Genomic DNA, 21,580 nt, shown 5'->3' with positions numbered 1-21,580 from the left:
AAGATGGCTTGGTGCCACTCAGTAGCCATGCCCTAGGACTTCCGTGGCCGATTGTGCAACAAGCCATGCCTGTAGCATGGCTTGATATATAGCCTGCCAGAAAGCAGTATAATGCAATACTATGGTATTGTATTACACTCAAACAATTGCAAGTTCAAGTCCCCAATAAAAAAATTATGTAAAAATGAGTTTAAAAAAGTTCTATTATTTATTAGAAAAAAAATAAAAGGTATTAAAAATTAAGTAATGAAAAAAAACCTTTTCCCATATTTATAATTAAAAAAACACAAAAAACACAATCACAAAAGCATAACTGATATCCCCGTATTCGTAAAAGTTTGATCTATGAAAGTAATACATTGTTTATTCTGCACAGTGAACGTCGGCAGGAAAAAATATATACAGCACCAGAAATGCGTGGTTTTGGTCACCCTCTTTCCAAGAAAACATTTAATAAAAAGCGATCAAAAAGTCATATGTATTCCAAAATGGTACCAATAGAAGCTACAGGACTTCCTGCAAAAAAAATGAACAGGAAAAGTATGTCCATGGAAAAATAAGTTATGGCGGTCAGAAGAGGGTGGCAGAAAATAATTTTACTTTTTCCAAAGATATTTTATTTTTTTATAAACAGTACAGTAAAAAAAAAAACACTATATAAATTTGGTATTTAATCGTACTGATCCACGGAATAAAGCCATAACATCATTGTTGCATTTTGTATGCCGTAAAAACAAGAACCCTCAAAGACGGCAGAATTAAATTTTTCTTTCCAGTTCACTCCACTTCCAATTTTTTTTACGTTTTTCAGTACCTTTTATGGTAAATTAAATGGTACCATTGAAAAAATATAACTCGTCCCACAAAAAATAAGCCCTCAGATAGCTATATTGATGGGGAAAAAAAATGAAAAAAAAGGGCTATGTCATTAAGGGGTTAATCTGATGTGCATGTCCTACTGGAGGACTCATGCACACAAAAGTATTATGAATCAGTGTTGCATCCATCCATAATACAGATCCCATAGAAAGGATCTACAGTTTGTCCCTCCACGTGCCTTGGATTATATACAGGATGGGCATGAAAAAGTAGCCCGGCAGCACACTCTTATGAAAGTGGTCTAAAAGAACCCCATAGCCCATACAACCAATCACAGTACAGCTTTCATTTCTTATATTGCTGAGGGAAAATGAAATCTGTGCTGTGATTGGATGAAATGGGCAACAAAGACAGATATTTTTTAGACAGCTCTCATAGTGTGGTGCAGGGCTACTTTTCTATGGCCCACCCTGCAGATGTCCAATAAACGTTTATTTTATAGGCACCGGGGCAAATCAAGACCTGATTTCTATAGAGGAAGATTCAAACTAATTTTCTTTAAAAGAGGATATTACTGGCAGATGGCAAATTTCTCCTTTTTTATCATTCACCTGCTATTATACTCATGTTGCTATCTTTCCGTATGCATCACACATGTACAATAGCATTCACTCTCATAAAGGTGCATGTTACCTGTATATTTTTGACAGGGTCTTTCATAATGTTTGGTGCATGTACAGCATATCATGTAAAGCCCCAGAGAGGCCATAAACTATCATGGTTGTTTCTGCTAGACATGTTACAAGCTTTAAACATAATTAAGTGTTTCACCCCGGGTCCTTTAAAATGACCAAACTAATTATTGGAAGCCAGATATCTGAAAGTTTCCATATCTGTGCAGTATATCAAAAAGAACACAGGATTTCTATAGAACTCCTCTATTTGCAAGGTAGCACAATGAGATTAATGTCTGGCTCCAGGCACAGTCTGTTTAATAAGACAATCTCCAGTGCTTGGCTGCTATTATTTACTGCCTTGGAACGACGTAGCTTTCCGGTATCTCCATTCACCCAAGAACAACATTAGCCTGAGAGAAGTCTCTGTTGTTACCTGTACAGCAAAATCAATGAGACCATTGATGTTGAGGGCAGGTTCCATTAAATCAAATATAAGTTGGACATGATGAGCCAAAGGAAGATGGTAAGAAGTCCCAGAAGCGAAGCTTGTAATTTGTTCCAGCACATTACAAGATATCTGTGAACACAAGCAGCCAAAGCTCAGAAGAATCATTTCTCAACAGCTAATTACTGCACATCACATAGTCTGGACGTAAGTACTTTGCTTCGCTTTAACAATGGCTAGATGTGTGCTTCCTGTCACTAGAACTAGATACATTCTGTCAAATGGTAATATATTTCATATTTTGACATTAGATATATTGTTTTATAATATGCAGGCAAATAGTGCAGGTTGTTGAGGATGACAGTAATAGACGATGAGTGTACAAAATGTTGGAAAGGTAAAATCGTAAACTTTTGTTATCACTTTATGTACTGCACAGTAACCCCTCATACGGGGAGATAGTTTTCTTTAATGGTCACATGGCTGAGACATTTTCTCTGATAAGAAGAATTACATTATATTTGTTTCCTTCCATACATGACCTTGTACAGCTTATAATATTGCTCACTGCTAGTTCATTATTGACAGTATATATGTAGTGAAATGGGAAAAAGTAGATTAGATTTTCCTGGACATACAGTTATTGGAGAGACAGGCAAATTATTACTTAATGCATTTCATATATTTGCCCCAGGTGGCATATTATGAAGCAGACGTTACTTTTGCTCTTAGGATATGCTCACACATGGCAGATTTGTTGCAGACATTTCTGTGACCACTGCATTAATCTCAATGGTGATAAAAAGAATTTTAAAAAAGTTTTAAACTGTGTTAGATAGCAGAGCAAAATATGATTGTTCTCAATAGGAGAAACCAAGTAATCTTGTAGATATGATACTGTTAATGGCAAACAAAAATACATGATGTTATAGGGAGCTTTCGAAAATACTTAGGGTTCTTCATCAGACATAGTGTAATTGATCGGGTGTGTATATATATCATATTATATACATAAACACACATATATATATATATATATATATATATACACATATATATAAATATATATATATATATGGCACAGACATGGTCTGATTAATTTGTGTTGTGTGTACGCATGCATAATATGTGTCAATATAGTGCCATGTCATGTTCTTTCTTGTGCAAGCATTTCGTGCACTGTGTGTGAGAGGCATCGGTGAAAGTAATGTAAGTCTGTTACGCGTACGACGCGTGCAAAACCCGTGCGTATAGTGCACAGTAAAAAACTCTTGTGTGAGACCGTCCTTATATGTATGTGTGTATATATAAATATCTTCGGATCTATTCTATTATGCTTGAGGAAGAACCTTGAGTAGGTTGGAAAGCTCACTATAACATCATGTATTTTTGTTAGCCAGTAAAAGGTATCATATCTACAAGATTACTTGGTTTCTCTTACTGAGAACAGTCCCATTTTGAATGCGGTTTGCACAAATCTATCTACATGCTGCAGAAACAGCCTCATTCAGATGTATGGAATGAATTGTTCAGTCAAATGTTCTGCAATGAATCTGTGTCATGTGAATAGACAATTATGTGATACAGTCACAGACCTACCTAAATAAGTACAATGGGGCAGAGTTATTCATTCTGTTCAAAATTAAGACAGCATACTGGACGATACAGGCGCAAAGTGTACTAAATTAAATATAATGGCACAGGCTGTGTTATGGATTTGGTGCATCTTGATAGATATGTTAGCCATTTTTCTATTGGTTGACTTATATTAGACCAGAATTTTCAGCCAAAACTTTGGTGCCGCTAACAAATATGATGCATTTTACACGCCCACCTAGCTGTGCACCCTTTTCCCTTTTCTAGACACTTTTGAAAAACATGTAGTAAGAGCAAAAAGTGTCTAAAACGTACAACAAATCTGTAGTGGGGCATGTACACCAGTTTACTGCTGCAATTTGAGTCAGAATTCTGGTGTATTCGGCTTACACAGTAAGTAAATCGATTAGTGATAAATCAAATCAAAAGAAGTGTATTTCCATGGTAATCGGGTTTAGGAGTAATACATCTAGAATATATTATATGTACATTTATACTCAGATAGTCTTTTAAAGTATCATATTACTTGCTATTAAATGGTAATATTTGCAATACAATAAGGGAAGCTAGTTTTTATGCTTGTCTATATGACTGCGCGGTGAAGACATCCTCAGCTCATTAGACTCAGCAGTTCCAGTTTACGGGGCACATGCCAATAAGAGGAACAAAGCTTCCTAACCAGAACTGAGAGGGCAACAAAGTAGAATTTTTTGCTTTTGTCATTCTGACGAAATCTTCAACCCACCAGCTTCTGCAATAATAAAAATAACATTGCACAAGCTGGGAGGGAGAGGATTATATACGGATTTTGTGCCCTTGCAACCTTTACATGATGAGGTGTTCAGTTCTGGGAATGCTGGAGCTGGTTGGATACATTACCTTTTAAAATGTGTGAGAAGGATCAGTAAGAGGCACAAGTGTAGTATGAAATGCATCCGTATTATGCTGGCGTAAGCCTATCTGAAGACATATTATCCCAGACAACCTGTTTAACTATGAAGTCATTCATTTAACGTGACATGTCCTCCCTTAAAGCAACATTTCCCCACATGTGTGAAGTGAAATGAGAAAAAAAAAACGTACACGTCTGATGGATGATTAGATTACAATACTTGCCATAGTTGTCATCCGTCAGCCATCCATCACCACATGATGTTAGAAAACAATACCTATACCCGAGGGGTGGCATCCACCAATACGGATGCCCCAGGTGGATTGCATTCTTTGGCTATAGGCTCCCATTTTAAAAAATAGATAAAAATGCCACGATTAGGGCGTCATGCCCACAGCCGTGAAAGACTCTGCCAGCGGAATATTGCAGCGGAGTCTGCCACGGTGCCCCGCCAAACCCACATACTTACCACTCCGGATCTGCCATATGCGCCCCGCATAGAGGGCCAGCGGGCACGGCAGTACAATGCATGACACCCCCGCAGTGTCAGATGACGTAGTGGGAGGGGACGCGTATTCGCGCGGTACTTTCGCTGTGCTACAGTGGAAGTATAGCGTGACGGCTGTCTTCCATTGACTACAATGGAAGCCGTCCGCACGTATTCCTGCGGCATTTAGAACATGCTGCGGTTTATTTCATGCTGCGGAATTCCGCAGTGTGAACATTGAGCTATTAGGTTCAATAGAATCTAATAGCTGCAGGGCAAAATGTGGCAGAAATCCGGCCATGGGCATTAGTTCTAAGGGTGTGCAGACACATAGCAGCTTTGCTGTGGATTTTCTGTAAATGGAAGGATCTACAGGAAATCCTCATGAAAATCCACAGTTGATGCAGATTTTGACCCACAGCAGTGAAAGCTATTGTAGATGCGCATCAAAATCCACACTAAATGGTGTGGATTTTCTGTGGATTTTGTAATGGATTCACTGCAGATTTTTTCAGTTGCGCAAAATCCACAGCAAATCTGCCATGTGTAGCGTTACATTTTTTTGAGGTGACCTTTGATACTTTTTTTACCAAAAAAGAAAAGGATTTTTAAATTAACGGAAATATCGGTTGCAGTTAGGCTATATTCAGACATGGCAGAAAATCCACAGCAAATAGTGCAGATTTGGTACGGACATAGTGTAGATTCACAGCAGATTTCACCCCCTCATTTGAAGGGTTGAAATCTGTAGTAAAAATGCACAGCATAATCTGACATGCAGCGCAGGTCAATTTATAGTGTGGATGTGTTGCTGAGCATGAGGACAAGGTTTCTTGGAAGCGCATCCTTATGGCTGGTCCTGGAAAATGCTGTGGATTTTCCACAGCAAATTCAACAGTGGAAAATCCAAAGCATTTTTGCAACATGTCAACACTAGAGATGAGCGAGCACTCAAATGCCTGAGTCCGCGTTATTCGAGTCGAGCTTTTCGTAAAATTCGAGTGCTCTACTCAAGTAACGAACCCCATTGACTACAATGGGAGACTCGAGCATTTTTGTATATGGGACGCTGGGTCCCGAACTTTTTTTTTTTTTTTCCTAGGTTCATTCTCTCTCTCGCCAGCCCGCCAGCCAAAAAATTTGCCAATGAGGCGTGCAGCGTCGCGGCGGGGAGGGGCCAAAACAGCCACATCACAGCAGGCAGGAGCCAAAAACTGGGGCAGGGTCGAACACGGCTTGATGCTCGTTCGAGTAACGAGCACCATCGAGTACGCTAATACTCGAACGAGCATCAAGCTCGGCAGAGTATGTTCGCTCAACTCTAGTCAACACTCCTTCTACTTCTCCTTCCTGCTGGATTATTTCTGACTTTGGCTCAAAATCTACTTTAATAAACCGCAGTGGAATTTTTCCCCCAAAAAATGGTATATGTGAGACCACCTGAACTGGAAAGCCTAGAAAAGTTAAGGTCGGTCACTTCTGTATGTAGGGGACAATTACTTTTGTGAAAAAAGTGCTTGGAGGAATTGTTTTTCCTCGGTTGACCTTGACCCTGTCCTCTCATGACTGTATGATAGTCAGTATATTACAGCACTGGGAAGAATAGTCAGACAAAGCACTAACACTATCCTATTAATCTTCGTGCTGTACTGACCCACATAAAAGGTTCCTCAATGTGACCTGCAATATTGTTTCATATAAAAGAGTAATGAAAATACCTGGGATGTTATATGATGTTGATCAAAGTAGGACAAGTGCTGCAGCCTGGAAAATGTGCTTTCTAGAGTTGGAAACGCTTCCTGTTTGCCCTTTCTCATACGCTGTCCATCATCTTCAATAGAAAAAAGACAATATTTTAGTCACTTCACAAGCTGTAATTCCCTAGATGGAAGAAGCTGGTTTACTGTATGTTCACAGCTTGACATATTGCATATATTGTAGATGAAAAGTTGAGTAACTTTGCAAATATTTTTACTCTGAATGAATGCCTGTGTAATTAACCATTTATGTCCAAAGTTGTATCCGCAATTGTGCAGGCTGCGGAGTTCAGATCTCTCATCAGTTCTTGCACTTGGGTTCCTCTACTGATTTGCCTTATGGGATGTGTGGTCTGTACACAGCACACTACACAGTAATATGATGAAGAAATACTGGAGGCCCTTTTACACGGGACGATTCCGTTCAATAAAATCATTCAAACTAGCGAAAGTGAACGAATCGTTTTGTGTAAACGCAGCCAACAACTGATTGACGATCAATAAATCCTTTGTGATGTTTTTCATTCATCGTTTATTTTATCCAGGTATGAAAATTATCATTGGCTCATTCCCTAATTGTTCAATTTAGATACGAATCATTCAGTTATTCTCATTCATTTATACAGTGAATGTGAATGACAGAAAGATTTTTCATTTGAATGAACCAACGATGTATCTGCATGTATAAACAGGCTGCACAAGCAAATAAGCGAACTCTGACATTGTTCGCTCATTCAAATGAAAAATCTTATGGTGCAAATTGGCCATAACTCTTCTAAGTTGAGCCCCATTTACACGCAAAGATGATCACTGAAAATTCGATCAAAAGATAGGGAGAATCACAGATCATTTTGCATAAGCTGCTAATGGCCATTAGCAGCTTATTAGCTTCATTTGCATTTAAATGAGCCTCCCTTTGCTGTGTGCGGATAACAGCAGGTGGTCTGTTATTTGCATACAGTCCCTTTGTTCTGCCATGGGATTGCAGCTGAAAACAATGATATCAGCGCTCCCATTGAGAATCACAGCCTGCGGTCGCAGCTATCGGCTCTTGGCAAAACAATGGATTTTAAACTCAACTAAAAATCATCATTCAGACGAAAAGCAAACAATGGTAGCATTTACACGCAATGATTATCGCTCAAAAGACATTGCTTGAGCGAATTTTGAGCGATAATCGTGTGTAAATGGGGTTTAAGTTCTAACACATTATAAGAGCTGTTAGGTATTTATCTGAGAACAGGCTTGTTGTTTCTTTCTGGCGATGAGGATTGTGAATGCAGCTCTGGAATATAATACCCTCAAAATATCCATATAGCATGTATTCTTGTACATAACCTGTGTTTATGCGGTCTGCAGTACATTAATTGTACTACAGACTTGTTTATATTAATATTTGGTCTTGCTTTGGCTTGTTTTCAGAATGATCTATGATTAGACCTGCAGAGTAGAGTAATATCATTAGGTCCTTCAGCACATGCATCTTAAGACTACCAGCACACTATCAAATACTAATTTCACTATAAAAAGGGCATCTGTTTTCCATAATGTCACTGATGTTCTGTAACTGTACCAGAGGGAAGTACATGTGAGACGTGACAGTCCAAGGATGGGTGATTAGAACAGCTCTGCTGTAAGAGAGAAGGGAGGGGTTCCAAATGACCGCTACATTAGCAATAATATAACAATGATGGTAAAATGGGTTAAACAGGATCTGATCTGCAAGCAGCATGCAAAAGATTTGAAGGAACTCAACAGATTGATAGTTTTGTGGGGAAAGATTAAGTACAATATTTTTTAAGCCCCTATTCTTTCTGTGCTTAAGAGTTCAGTGGGCGGTCCTACTTACTGATTGACAGCCTTCCCCATAGGACTGTGCATACAGAGGTAACTGCCAATCACTAATAATACTGTCCACTGGACTCATTGATTAAAAAAGGAATTAAATGACATACTAGCTATATGGAAACTTTTTTCACAACATTTTATATCAATCTGTTCAGCTCCTCCTGCTCTTATACCATGCTGCCCGCTGATAGGACTGCATGTACCATGTGACAGGTTCTCTGCGTTTGAGCCTCTGTTACTATTTCTTTGCCCTGATCCCTGAACAACCAAGTTAAAGAGTTTATCAACAACAATCATGTCTATCAAATGTATTTCAAGGCCCAAATGGAGACCCAGCAGCTTAAAGGTCAATATTAAAAGGGTTAGCCAAACAAAATGTTTGATTGCTTGGAGTTGGACAATTGGGACAATAGAGATCATGAGTAAGGCGCACCCCAAGCCCCCTAGGGAATAAAGTAGTGGTGCGCATTGTGACTGCTACTCTATTCACAGTCCATGGAGACAGCTGGATAATGTGCTTGGCTATCTCCCTCAGTCTCATAAAAGTGAATTGGGCAGTGGTCATGCTTGTGGCTCCACTGATACATTCCCTTGGAGGATTCAAGTTGTGTTGATCTCTTGATTCCTGGATTTCCTAGCAATCAAACACTTATTATCTGGGTGACAAATGAGGTTAGTGGGATAAGCCATTTAAAAATAGGTTCCAATTTAGTGAACAGTCAGCTTTCCAGTGAAATCAAAAGAAATTCCATATCCTCTTATGGTATGGCTGTTTATAAAGCATTAAAGACAAGTATGGTAAAATTCTCTCTCTTTTATCTCAAAACATAAATAGCAAATACATCTATGCAATGCCAGAGATTTCCAGTTGTAAAAATCTGGAAACACAAGTACTATAGTTTTGAAAATTGGTGGGGATCCAAGTTCATACACTGTGGATTTCTTCTCTTGACACACACATATACACACACACTAGTACCAGTGTTTCCGGTGGCACAAAGCGCCACTTACTAATATATAATATAGTGAAAGGGATTGGAGTTGGTCAAAATATTTCCATGTGCTGCACGTGATTTACGAACTTCAGCTGCTCGCTGAGGAGACATGTTGGCTTGTTGCTTTTGCATGTAAGCTGCATGTGATTTGCGAATTTCAGCAGCTCGCTAAGGTGACATGTTCGCTCATTGGTTTCACACATCAGATGCATGAGATGTACAAACTTCAGCTGGTGGCTGAGGTGAAATTGTGGCTTGTCGCTGTGTCATATAAGTTGCATTAGCTTTAGGGCAGCATTGAACCCTCTGTGGTGACATGTTTGCACGACAGCAACGGTTTGTTTCAGCACTGGACAATGGTTGACGATTAGAAGGCTGGACAGGAGTTGGCGGCATTAGCACTTGAGATGACATATCATGTTCAGGAGATGTGAAGATAGTGGTGAAGGACTTTGCTTCAATGTTGTTGGACAATAGCACCGCCAGCTATGTATGTGGATATTTGTGAGGTGTCATTTATTGGAGTCTCCACACAGTACACAGGGATGAAGAACTTGTGATGATGTCACCATCATGTGATCAGGGGCGGAGCTCAGAGCCCCGGTGACTGCTCACATGATAGTGACGTCATCACATGTAACTCACACAGTCACTCATCAATCACAGACAGGTGGTCGTTAGTATTTTGATAACATGTCAGAAGGTCACTTTTGAGTGAATTTTCCCTTTAAAGACAGACGCAAAAAGTGTAGAACCTATTGCAAATGTAGAGGAGGAGCAATGCTCGGCTCTACCTTCTACAACTAAGCAGCTCACAGCCACCACAGAAAGTTGCTGTGCTAAGCTCCATCCCCTGCTTGTGCATATGTCCCTGCAGGGAAATAGACATTCTGAGAATCAGTAGGGAGGGCTCTGCCCCTCCCACTGAAGTCATAACTGCAGGAACAGCCCACATAGCAAAGGAATAGCAGCAGGGCTAAGCTCCACCCCCAGGAAAGTGTCTGAATGTTCTAGGGCTAGACTGTATATAAAACTTCTGAGCTGTACCACAGCTCAAAAGAGTGCAGAGAAAGTGCGCTGTCAGAACTAGGGGGGGAGGGCACAATAGCCTGCAGAAGAGGAGCACTTGGAGCAGCAGCAGAGCAGTGATAAAATGATCTGCAGGGAACCCAAAGGCTACTGGATAGAGAGAAACTGCAGCTGAAGAGCAGATGATTTTCAAGAGCAAGACTGCTGTGTGAGAACATCTGGAGTGAAAGCCCACAAGGACTGCTGACAGCAGTAAAGCTACAGAGACAGAGTATGTTCACCTACGACATTGAAAGAGAGAGAGCTTGATACCGTGTTACTGCACCAATGGAATAAGTCAACGGATTGTAAGTGAGGTTGGCCTCATTAAAAGCCAAATACAGTGTGCACTCATAGTAACTTTCAGAGATTAGCAGGCCTGCTTTTAGGGTAGCAAGATAACACTAGTTATTGGGGACATTTGTTATAGAAGGAAGGCTTGAGCAATTGGTAATGAACTGTGGACTGGGACTTCCTATTATTTTGTGCCTGACAATTTGGACTTTCAGTATTTGAGTATCTGGGTCTTGCCACAGGATCAGGGCCAGATTAACAACTGTGCCAATGGAGCACTGGTTCCTGGCCCTGCAATCCCCTATGTTCAGGGGGCCTCCAGACTAACTGCTCTCCAGTGGACTGATGTGGCCCTCAAAGACTGTCTCTCACTGCTTTGGTAGATCCAGTGAGGCCTAATTTTCAGCTAGCTAAAAAAAAGCAGAAAAGGCAGCAGTATTAATAACAGGGGCAGAAAAGGCAGGATTATTATCAATAACGGAGGCAGAAGAGGTGGCATTATGAATAACTAGGTGATACACCCATGCGTTGCACAGCGCTATAAGCGCAGCGACTGTTTATTGAAAATTGGGCTTTCAAAGTTATTTCCTTCTTCTACATAATAACTGATGTTATTACGCCATTTTGCAGTTGTCCCAAATCATTTGTTCGATCAAACAGTTTCTGTAACAAATCTGTAAAATCCAATTTGCGTATTCCCTCTCAGTAGGTAGTTTTAATTCCGTTGTAAACAGAAGTGTAGCGTTCACGCAAGTAGTCAATGGTTTTTCTTTCCAGTCTTCCATAAACAGTCCAATATGTAAGGTGTGAGGTGGAGGGGACACTGGAGGGAAAGTACCAGGTGGGGAAAGTAGAAGTAGGCCTTAAAACGTGTTTTTTGATCTCTTCACGGGGAGTCTAGAGTTTTATTTCTTGCCTCACTCATGCAAAATTTCACTCAAATCGGACCAGAACTGTGGAATTGTATACGACACAAACAGATTTTACATTTTAAATATAAGATTTTATGAACATACAAAGTGTGCCACAAAAAGTAGCCCAGCACCGCACTCTTATGAAAGCTGTCCAAAAGAAAATCTATGTTGCCCATAGCAACCAATCACAGCGTAGCTTTCATTTCACCTCAGCTGTGTAAGAAATGAAAGCTGAGCTCTAGCAGCCAAACGCAACGCAGCTTTGATTTTAACTTAGTAGTGTAAGAAATGAAAGCTGGGCTGTGATTGCTTGCTATTGGCAACAAAAATTACAGGGAAAGTCGATGAGTTTTCAATTTTTAATTTTGGCAGTATTCGTCACCTGGTGCTGAAGAACGTCCATACAAAACTTCACTCAAATCAGACCAGAACTGTGGATTGGTATACAACACAAACAGATTTAGTGTTTTATATATAATATAGGGGCAGAAAATGTAGCGTTGTTACTTACAGGGGTAGAAAATGTGACATTAATAATAAAATGGACAGAAAAGGCAGCATTAATAATTACAGGGGCAGAATAGGCGACATACTTTGTAACGTAAGCAGAAAAGGCAGAATTTTTACCTACGGGGGCAGAAAAAGTGCCATTATGATTGATATAGGGCTGAAGAGGCAGCGTGATTTAAAACAGGGCAGAAAAGGCAACATTATTACCTACAGGGGCAACAAAGGTGGCATTATTAATAACTGGGCAAGAAAAGGTGGCATTATTGATAAGCAACTTTACTTATAGTTGAAGCAGAAAGGGCGACATTAGTACCTCTGGGGCAGAAAAGCCATCATAATTAATAACTGTGGAGAAAACATGGCATTATTAATAATGGGGGAAGATGAGGCAGCATTATTAATAATGGGATCAGAAAAGGCAGCACTATTAATAATGGGGACAGAAAAGACAGGATTATTACCTACGGGGGCAGAAAAGGCAGCACTATTATTGATAATGGAGGCAGAAGAGGCGGCGTTGTTACTTACACGGGTAGAAAATGTGACATTATTAATAATGAGGGCAGAGAAGGTGGCATGAATACTTTCAAGGGCAGTTTACTTACAGGGGCAAAAGCGGTGGCCTTATCTATTATAGTGGCATTATAACAGGAGCAGAAAAGGGGCCCTATTAATTATAGAAGCAGAAAAGGTAGCATTGCTAATAATGGGGAAGTTCATCTGCAGGGGCAGAAAAGGGGGTATTTTTACCTACAGGGGAAGAAGTGGTGGTCTTTTCTATTATGGGGGCAGAAAGAGTGACAATTTTTATTACAGGAGCAGAAGAGGGGCAGTATTAATTAGGGTTGCAGAAAAGGTGACATTATTAAGAATGAGCAGAAATTGAGGCAATATTACTTACAGCGGCAGTTTAATTGCAGGGGCAGAAGTGGTGGTCGTATCTATTACGGATACATAAAGAGTTACATTATTACAGGAGAAGAGGGGCAGTATTAATTACTGAAGCAAAAAAGGTGACATTAATTACAGGGACAGAAATGGAGGCATTATTAATAACAGGACAGTTAACCTGCAGGGGCAGAAAAGGCTGCCTTAGTAATAACGGACAACGGACTTGCTAGGGCAGAAAAGGTGGCATTTTTACCTACAGGCGCAAAAGTAGTGGCCTTATCTATTAAAAGAAAGAGTGGCATTATTTATTATAGAAGTAGAAGAAGAGCAGTAATAATTACAGGGACAGAAATTACTATTTATGTGTGTAGAAGTGGGAGCCTTCTCCATTATGAGTTCAGGAAGAATGGCATTAATACGGGAGGAGAAGAGAGAAGAGGAGCAGTATTAATACAGGGGCCAGAAAAAGCGGTATTAGTAATCATGGGGGCAGAAAGTAGGCATCATTACTTAAGGGGCAGAAAAGGGACATTTTTAATTATGGGGTAGAAGAGTTACCATTAATACTGAAGAGGCAGTAAAGGGGTCACTTTAGTGTGTAGGGCACTAAAAGTAGCACTTACAGCGTGAGGCCTCATTAGTATCTGGGGCACTATGGATTGTGCAGAGGTTTGAAGAACGTAACAAGAGTTATGGATAAATAAGGAGCCAAATTATGTTGAATATATTGCAGAAGTAAACGCTATTATATGACAGAATGTGAAGAGCACAAGGTTTAAAGAAGGAGTAGAACATCCATGTTAGTAGTGTACAGCCTAGCTTCCCAACCTGTCATAGGTGTTTTGCAGCTCATACATGCCACACCTGTAAGGGATGCTTGCATTGTCCCTCATTCTGCAAAATCACAGCTTTGGGGTATTTAGTTCTAGTTTATTTATGTAAAGACCACTTTTACACACAACAGTTATCTCTATCACAGGATTAAACGAGCTGTCAACATTTTTGCATAAAATTACATGTACAGATAATGGCTTTTAATTATCTCCATTTCTTCATTCGCTAAAGTAAACTCAGTACAAGTTGTTTACTCAGGTGGGCGTGTGTTTTTGCAAGGGATTATCTGACCAGAAGGATTCTGTTGTCTTCATCCAACATGAGTAAACAATATACTCATTATGTATGCAAGGCAAAACAAAATGAGTACATTGTTAACCTACCCTCAAGTCAGCAACCGCTCAAAAGAGTGAACGAATTGAATGGAATGTCTTTTGAGCTGCTTAACGACTATTTTTATAAAAACTAGCGATAAATGACAACTGCCCGCATTTACATGTAACAATTATCGCTCACTTTCGGCCAGTTGAACTAATTTTGATGGATAATTGTTGCCTGTAAATAGGCCTTTAGGAGCATTGAAAAAGACTAATGAAGTAGTCCAAGAGATGGGATTGTTTTAAAACAGTGCCCACACTCTTCCGCATTGGTTCACATCCAATACCTTGCACAGAGGCTAGACTTACATCTATCTGGGATGATTTAGTGATCCTGCACTGAACAGGGGGTTGGACCAGATGACCCTGGAGGTCCCTTCCAACTCTACCATTCTGTGAATCACATCACACCTAATGTACTTGAAAATAACCAGAATGCAGGTTACAGGAACTTATTCTTCATTTAGTATGTCATCCATGGTATTAGTGTTTCTTGACACCACCAGCAAGTGCTGGTGGAGTCAAGAGTGAGGGGGGTTGATGCCCCATGTACGTGGTAGGCTGCAGAGCAGGCTGGGCTACAGGTCCTGCCAGGCCACTAACCTTTGCCTACAGCTCCATGGATTGATATTGGAGAGAGCGGCCCCGATGCAGCCTCAGGTGCAAGGGCCTTTACTGCAAGCGGCACCCCGTTCTGTGCAAAAGCACAGAGCAGGGTCGGCAACAGGGAGGGCACACGGCGGAAGCGGCAGCGCCGCTGGCAGAGGCTCCGGGGAAACATCTGCAATAAGTCCCCAGGGCTACGTTGCACAATGTAATGTACCGGGCGGTGACACAATTCTCTTTCCCCAGCACACTCTTCAGTGCTACACTGCTCAGGGCGGACAGTGTCAGCCGGGTCGGGACCTAAATTAAAAGCTTGTACGTAGTGAAATGGCAAGGCAGCCAGGATGCTGCAGACAAGGGCTCTCTGCAGAGCGCATCACAGCCAATGGCCACACATGGCTGTAGTGTGGCCACTGCACACTTAGAGCTGCGGACTCCGGGGACTAGTGACTGCCGCACAACTCTGAACACCGCGCACGGGAGTCCGGGGGATCCTCACACTTGTGAGCCGCACATAGCCCAACAGCAGGGACGGCAGAGTGACAGCTGTGCTCTCTGTCCCCAAAGCGACTGGCAAAACTCCAAGAACAGCTCCCACTCGACACTTAATACTGTGGGCTAACAGAGCACTGTGCGAGCGCAGCCACAGCTGCTACACACTGTTTAAGGACCTTCGAGCTCCTTCAGGAATGCCGCCAATCAGGAGCTGGGGGTGTGAGAGGGGAGTTCCCCCTGTCAAACCCCTAGCTTTCGGTGGAGTCAAGAAACACTAATACCGTCATTTATTACATGGCACATAGTACAATAAATGAACAAATACACAGTATATCCAAGCACAGCCATAGCACGAGCAATAATTTCATGTGGGCAATAGCACAATATAGGAAGGCTAGTAGATACTACAAGGTGTGAGCAACCAGGAACAAGTCACCAGTGTGCGTTTCTTGTAAATTTGTAGGATAACATATTGAGGTGCACTGAGCATGGAATTGACACCCAGTTAACAGCCATTTAAAGTATGTGAAGGGGCAACATAATATGAGCCTCATTAATTTGAAAATAGGTCTTTTCCGAAGTCAGTAAGTGTTTCATGCAGCACCCCCTATAATATCACAATATTGTGGAATAGAAATCATTGCAACGATGAACATACACATGCTAACCAATGCTTCTTACTGACATATCCCCTTCTGATACAGACATGGCAACTCTTGATAGAAAAGGTTGGTATATATTCAGTAAAAGGACCTACCAGTAGATTCACTTGTGCCATTCGTATTCAAAATCTTTAAGAGATCTTTGGTAAGTTTGCGAAGTTGATGTCTGGCCTCATCTCGCTCTTTTCCTACTCCATATAGTAGTATCATTCTTTGATTACATTCATGACTTGATGACGCCTCCTGTAAATTAAAATGAGGTTACATTAGTGAAAGTTAGCAGAACAGTCACACAGGGTTGTATATTTAAAGCTACACCATTGTCTATAGTTATAAGCTGTATACAGGGTATAGTCAAAAAGAGTGATCCAGCGCTATATCTCACTACTGTGTCCTATAGTGAAATAACAATAGCTTACATGAAGGCATGGATATGCTAAACGATGGTATGGTGTACGGGACCCAGAGGGAACATGGATTTCAATTTTCTGTTGTGACCCCTGTAAGAGATAGAGAGTAAAACCCAATTGCAAAGTTGAAGAAAAGCAGAAATCCGCTTTCCGCATCTCTCTAAATCCTATGGTACTGTTGCTATGACTGAAGTAAGGAAAGCGTACTTAGTCCGCCTTCACACTGGCAAGAGCGATATCGTGCCGTGATTCACAGCCCAATATTGCCCTCGCAATCCATGTGAAACCCTTGAATGCAGCCTTGCATCACTGCGGGGAATCCCCTCATCACTGCGGGAAATCTCTTCACCACCGCCGTGGCTGAAGGGTTTTCCCCGCCGCTTCTGAAAGGATTCCCTGCAGGGCTGAAGGAATCCCTAGTTGCAGCTGTCACAGCCACGGCAGGGGATTGCGATGTTCTCCTATTGTTTGGCGATATCACAAAAAAGAAAGGACATGCTGCGATATTTTTTCATGCAGCATCACAGGAGTAAAAACATCACAAATGAGAATGAAGCCATTGAAAATCATTGCTTTCATAATCATGCATTCTCACTCACTCTCGCATCGCGAGAAAATGACACATTTTTCTTGCCAGTGTAAAGGCCCCCTTATAGTGGTCTCCTTCTGCTACGATTAGAGATGAGCGAGCAGGGGGTAAGCGGTGGGTTGCGGGAGGGGGGGGGGGAGATAGATCTCCCCCGCCGCCCCCCACTGGCACCAAATCTTTTCTGATGAGCAGGCAGGTACTCGAAAAGGACGATACTCGCTCGAGTATCTACCCTTAATGAATATGCTCGCTCATCTCTAGCTACGATGCATGCAGCCGTCCTTGGACTTGTGTTCATTCCAGGGACTCTCAATGTGGATCAATACCTGAATCTCTTGCAGACAATGGTGGATGAATTCCCAATTGCCCAATTGTAGCAGAAGAAGACCACTATAAGTACATTTTCCTTACTTCACTCATAGCAGCAGTCTAATGGGACTTAGAAAGATGCGGAAATTGGATTCCTGCTTCTCACATGCTACTCTTCAACTTTGCAATTGAGTTTTACTCTCTATCTCTTACAGGGGCAACAACACAAAATTGAAATCCATATTCCAGGGCCCCCAGAAACCCATGCAGCATACCAACATGTGACGCGCATCCATGCCTTCCTATTAAAGTATGCTATTGTTATTTCATTATAGGGCACCAGTATTGAGATATAGCACTGGATTAGTCTTTTTGACTACACCCAGTATATGCACCATTATGCATGAGGTTTTGGTAACTATTATTTCACACGATCGACTGTACAAAGCATATATGAGAAGCATTACTAATAAGTGAGTCACTTAGATGTAGAAGTCCAGGAAATGTATCATAAGTGTAGAAAAAGGATCTTTTTGATTTTATTTACAGAAACTGTGCAACTGTAGTCCATGGCAGGTGGCTGCTTCTGCAACTCAACCTCCTTCACTTGACTTAGCAAAGGACAGGAGTGGCACCAATTGTGGAAAGAAGAAAGTAGATCCGCTTTATAATTCTATTCAAGTTTTAGAAGACTATTCCTAAAAATTCCCAGAGATTAAAATGGTTATAAAACTTGTTAACCTTCTTAGCCATGTAAAAGAAAATAAGTACATTTGTAATATAAGGCCCTTTTACATGATATGATCAGACACGGATATTAGTTTGTTATATCAAAGGGACAACGATCAGCTGACCAGACCTGGGTCTGAAAGGAACCTTCTCTCAAGAGTGTTGATCCAAGGATTATTCTGATTGTCATTATGGAGTCAGGAAGGAATTTTTCCCCCCAGGCTGGGGTAAATTGGCTTCTGCCTCATTAGAGGTTTTTGCCTTCCTCTGGATCAACAAGGTGGGGTGGGATGGAAACAGGCTGAACTGGATAGACATTTTTTTTTTCAGCCTGACCTATTATGTAACTATGACCAATGAGCAAGTGCTCGTTCGTCACCTGATCATGTCTTTGTACGAATTTTAAAATACGCACTGGTCATCTGCTTATCTTTCCATGTGATCGGGTACATGACAGCTGACCAATGACAGCTCTATGGGAATGAATGATCATAGTAACATTTGTTTGTCCCCATATATCTGATTCTCAGCCCATGTAAAAAGAGCTTTAGCTCTACAAGGGGCTACCTAAATGTAAGAATAATCTTTTTCTGGTGGTCGGGTCATTAGTTTGTCAAGACTTTTGTTGCTAGGTCAATATCTGCAGAACTCTTCTGAGGCAGTATGCCAGCCAACATTGTTGGAGAAGGTTGCATTTGGCTCCAGGGATTTTTTTTTCTCAACAAGTTGTTCAGATTTTTGCCTATTTTGTGATGGCGGATTCATCTGAAGAACATCCAGTTATGAAATTATGTTTCAGTCTTCGCTGCTCAAAGCACTTGTGTAAACAGTTGCATTGCATGGAGCGAAATCGAATGAATATGGAGGGTGAGGCAAAGGTGTCAATGCCGTTTTTTTGTCAAAAATTGCTTGACACTCAGCACTGTGTTGGCAGGGGAGTTGTCATAATGGAGGAACAAATCACCTGTTTACCAACACAGCGCTGAGTATTAAGCAATTTTTGATGAAAAAAAAAACATGACACCCTTGCCTCACCCTCCGTATTCACCCAATCTCACTCCATGTGACTGCTGTTTATGAGTGTTTTGAGCAATGGAAATGGAAACAAAATGTCACGTCTCAGTCAGCACATGATTAATTATTTGCCAGCACACCTAGTTTCTGTAGGTTCTATCCAGACTAGCCAGGGTTAACAGCTCCTCTGCTTTCTAGTCTAGGTTAATTAGTCCTTCTAGTGTCTGAGAGGTGTGGCTGGTGATTGACATTTCTGTCAGCCAATCGGCCAATCGGCCCATTAATTTTCAGTAATCCCTGAGCAGTCCCCCTGCTCAGAGCTGCTGTGTATCTGGCTCTGATGCTTTGGTTTGTTCCTTGTCTGTGTCTATTGTTTTTCTGTACCTGTTCTGTTTCTTTCCGTGCACTGTACCCTCTGTATTCAGGGCTCCCTGGTAGGGATTTGTAGTGGCCTAGGTACAAGTGTGGGTCCGCACCTGTCAGAAGCAATCGGCCCGCCGATTAGGCAGGGCTCCCTCCCAGGGTAGGGGTTTGCAGGGAAAGGATTTCCCTTAGTTAATTCTGCTTTTACATTGCACAGTTGAGATATACAGGCCTTTACCCTCCTGCAGTGGTGCTCTCTATCTGTTCTGCATCTAACCACCTGTACCAGCGCTTTCCCACGTCCGTCTTGGCTTCCTCCCCATACCTTGTTCGTGTTGGCAGTCCAAAACGAACGTGACACAAAATTTCACAGCTATTTTTATTAATCAGTCATCACAAATAGGCAAAAAAAACTGCACAATTTGTTGAAAAAAAAAACACTGCAACCAAGCGGAACATTCCCAACAACATCAGCTGGCATACCACCTCATTAAGTTTTATCAAACATTCCACTAGCAACAGATGCCTGTACTAGTAATGTCCTGTCTACCAGAAGATGGTTCTTCTTTCTTTTGGATACTCCCCAGTTTTCACCCTTATCCGGTTCTCTTCAGTTCAACCAAAAGTATAAACAATAGGTGTTTATACTCGGATTGCTACAGCTACGGCCAAAGAATATAGAGCTTTACTGTATGTTTGTTGTTTTTAATTTTACAATGCAACTTTACTTTCATACTTTTAATTCATGCTTAAATAACTTAATTGATGGAAAAAAAAGAATGCTCCTTCAGAAAAAGAATAACATCTTGTCATAAACATGCACACTCGGCTTGCAACAATAGTAAGGTTACCCTAATGAAAGGATGCATCAAAATTATTCTAATGGGTATAGAAAACTTAAAACGACCCTCTGGTCCTGATCACAACTCTGCATTAGTATGCATCATTAGTCTAAGACCCTACACCTGCTTTGATTGGCCAGCACTGCCTACATGAGTAGCACTGGCCAGTCAGAAGACCAGTTAGTGTCTTATACTAATGATACATACTAATGGACAGTTCATCAGGTAGTCAGAGAGGTGGTGCAGCCATCTTTGCCGAGGACAGGAAGGTTGCTTTAAGGCCTGTCTGTAATCACTTAGTGCAGAAAGACTCTCAATATTTTAGCCAACTAAGGCCAGCTGCACATGAATGGGTCAGATTCTGGGTGCGGGATCCTGCACCGGAATCTAACCCTGTGCCCGGCGGGTAACCTCTGTACCTGTCTTTTTTTTCTTTCTTCTGCACTGAGGATGGTCTGGACAGCTTGCCGTCAGACATGCACTGCACAGATTTTCCTACCCCATCGCTAGGTGATGACGCGGGTTCAATGACCTTTCCGCAATGTTAATTGTGGAAGGGCCACTGGACGGATGCCTTCCATTGACTTCAATGAAAGCCGTCCAAATGGAATCTGCTCAAAAATTGAGCCTGCTGCGATTTTTCGTCTGCAAGTGGAAAATCGCAATTGCTTTCTGCTCATGTGCAGGCAAAAGAACTTTTCCATTGCATGCTATGGGCGGTATTTGCTGCGTAATCTGACGGGTGGATGCCCGCCCCGGATTCCGCAATGCAAAAATGCCCGTGTGTAGGTAGCCTAAAAACGATTCTTGTAAAAGTGGAGAAAGTGTTCAACCCCCATTGTGGGAGTTTCATCAGTCTACATATCAGTCAGTCTTGGCAATCCATGTGCCTATTGATGGAGGGGACGGGCTGTTCCAGAGAGTGTGGATAAGGAGTTGAGCTAGTAAATGCATTACAAGGTCTTGTTTATCTTTCAGCAGATTGTCAAATGGTTTATTTAAGATAAGCTTGAGCTGACTAAATTTAGGATTTGCATTTAGAACAAGAATGCAAGAAGTCCTAAACATTATCAGTGGGTCTGCCTTGTTGCTAACACTAAGGGTGCGGGCAGACGAGCGTAGGCGTATTTACGTTCGCACGAGCGCAACGTATAATC

General features: G+C 41.4%; 2 protein-coding genes across 5 annotated transcripts in view; one reads left to right on the top strand and one right to left on the bottom strand.

The window, feature by feature from the left end:
• Positions 1-21,580, bottom strand: part of MED12L (mediator complex subunit 12L) — a 504,977-nt gene that overhangs the window by 153,284 nt on the left and 330,113 nt on the right. Inside the window, exons 16-19 of the mRNA XM_066599797.1 lie at positions 16,263-16,410; positions 9,997-10,002; positions 6,635-6,747; positions 1,930-2,073 (exon numbers count right to left, since the gene is read on the bottom strand). Of these exons, the coding sequence (XP_066455894.1) occupies positions 1,930-2,073; positions 6,635-6,747; positions 9,997-10,002; positions 16,263-16,410 (411 nt within the window). The remainder of the gene's footprint in view (positions 1-1,929; positions 2,074-6,634; positions 6,748-9,996; positions 10,003-16,262; positions 16,411-21,580) is intronic.
• LOC136625558 (P2Y purinoceptor 12-like) overlaps positions 1,895-21,580 on the top strand; it is a 37,767-nt gene continuing 18,081 nt past the window's right edge. The window contains exon 1 of one of the 4 annotated variants that reach the window (XM_066599840.1): positions 1,895-2,148. The gene's annotated coding sequence lies outside the window, so the exon portion shown is untranslated. Of the gene's footprint in view, positions 2,149-10,870; positions 10,893-17,765; positions 17,786-18,055; positions 18,130-21,580 lie in introns of those variants that run through there. The other 3 variants (XM_066599858.1, XM_066599876.1, XM_066599849.1) reach the window with 3 other exon arrangements.

Source organism: Eleutherodactylus coqui, chromosome 1, assembly GCF_035609145.1.
Source record: "Eleutherodactylus coqui strain aEleCoq1 chromosome 1, aEleCoq1.hap1, whole genome shotgun sequence".
Classification (NCBI taxonomy): domain Eukaryota; kingdom Metazoa; phylum Chordata; class Amphibia; order Anura; family Eleutherodactylidae; genus Eleutherodactylus; species Eleutherodactylus coqui.
This window is presented reverse-complemented; position numbering and strand designations above follow the sequence as displayed.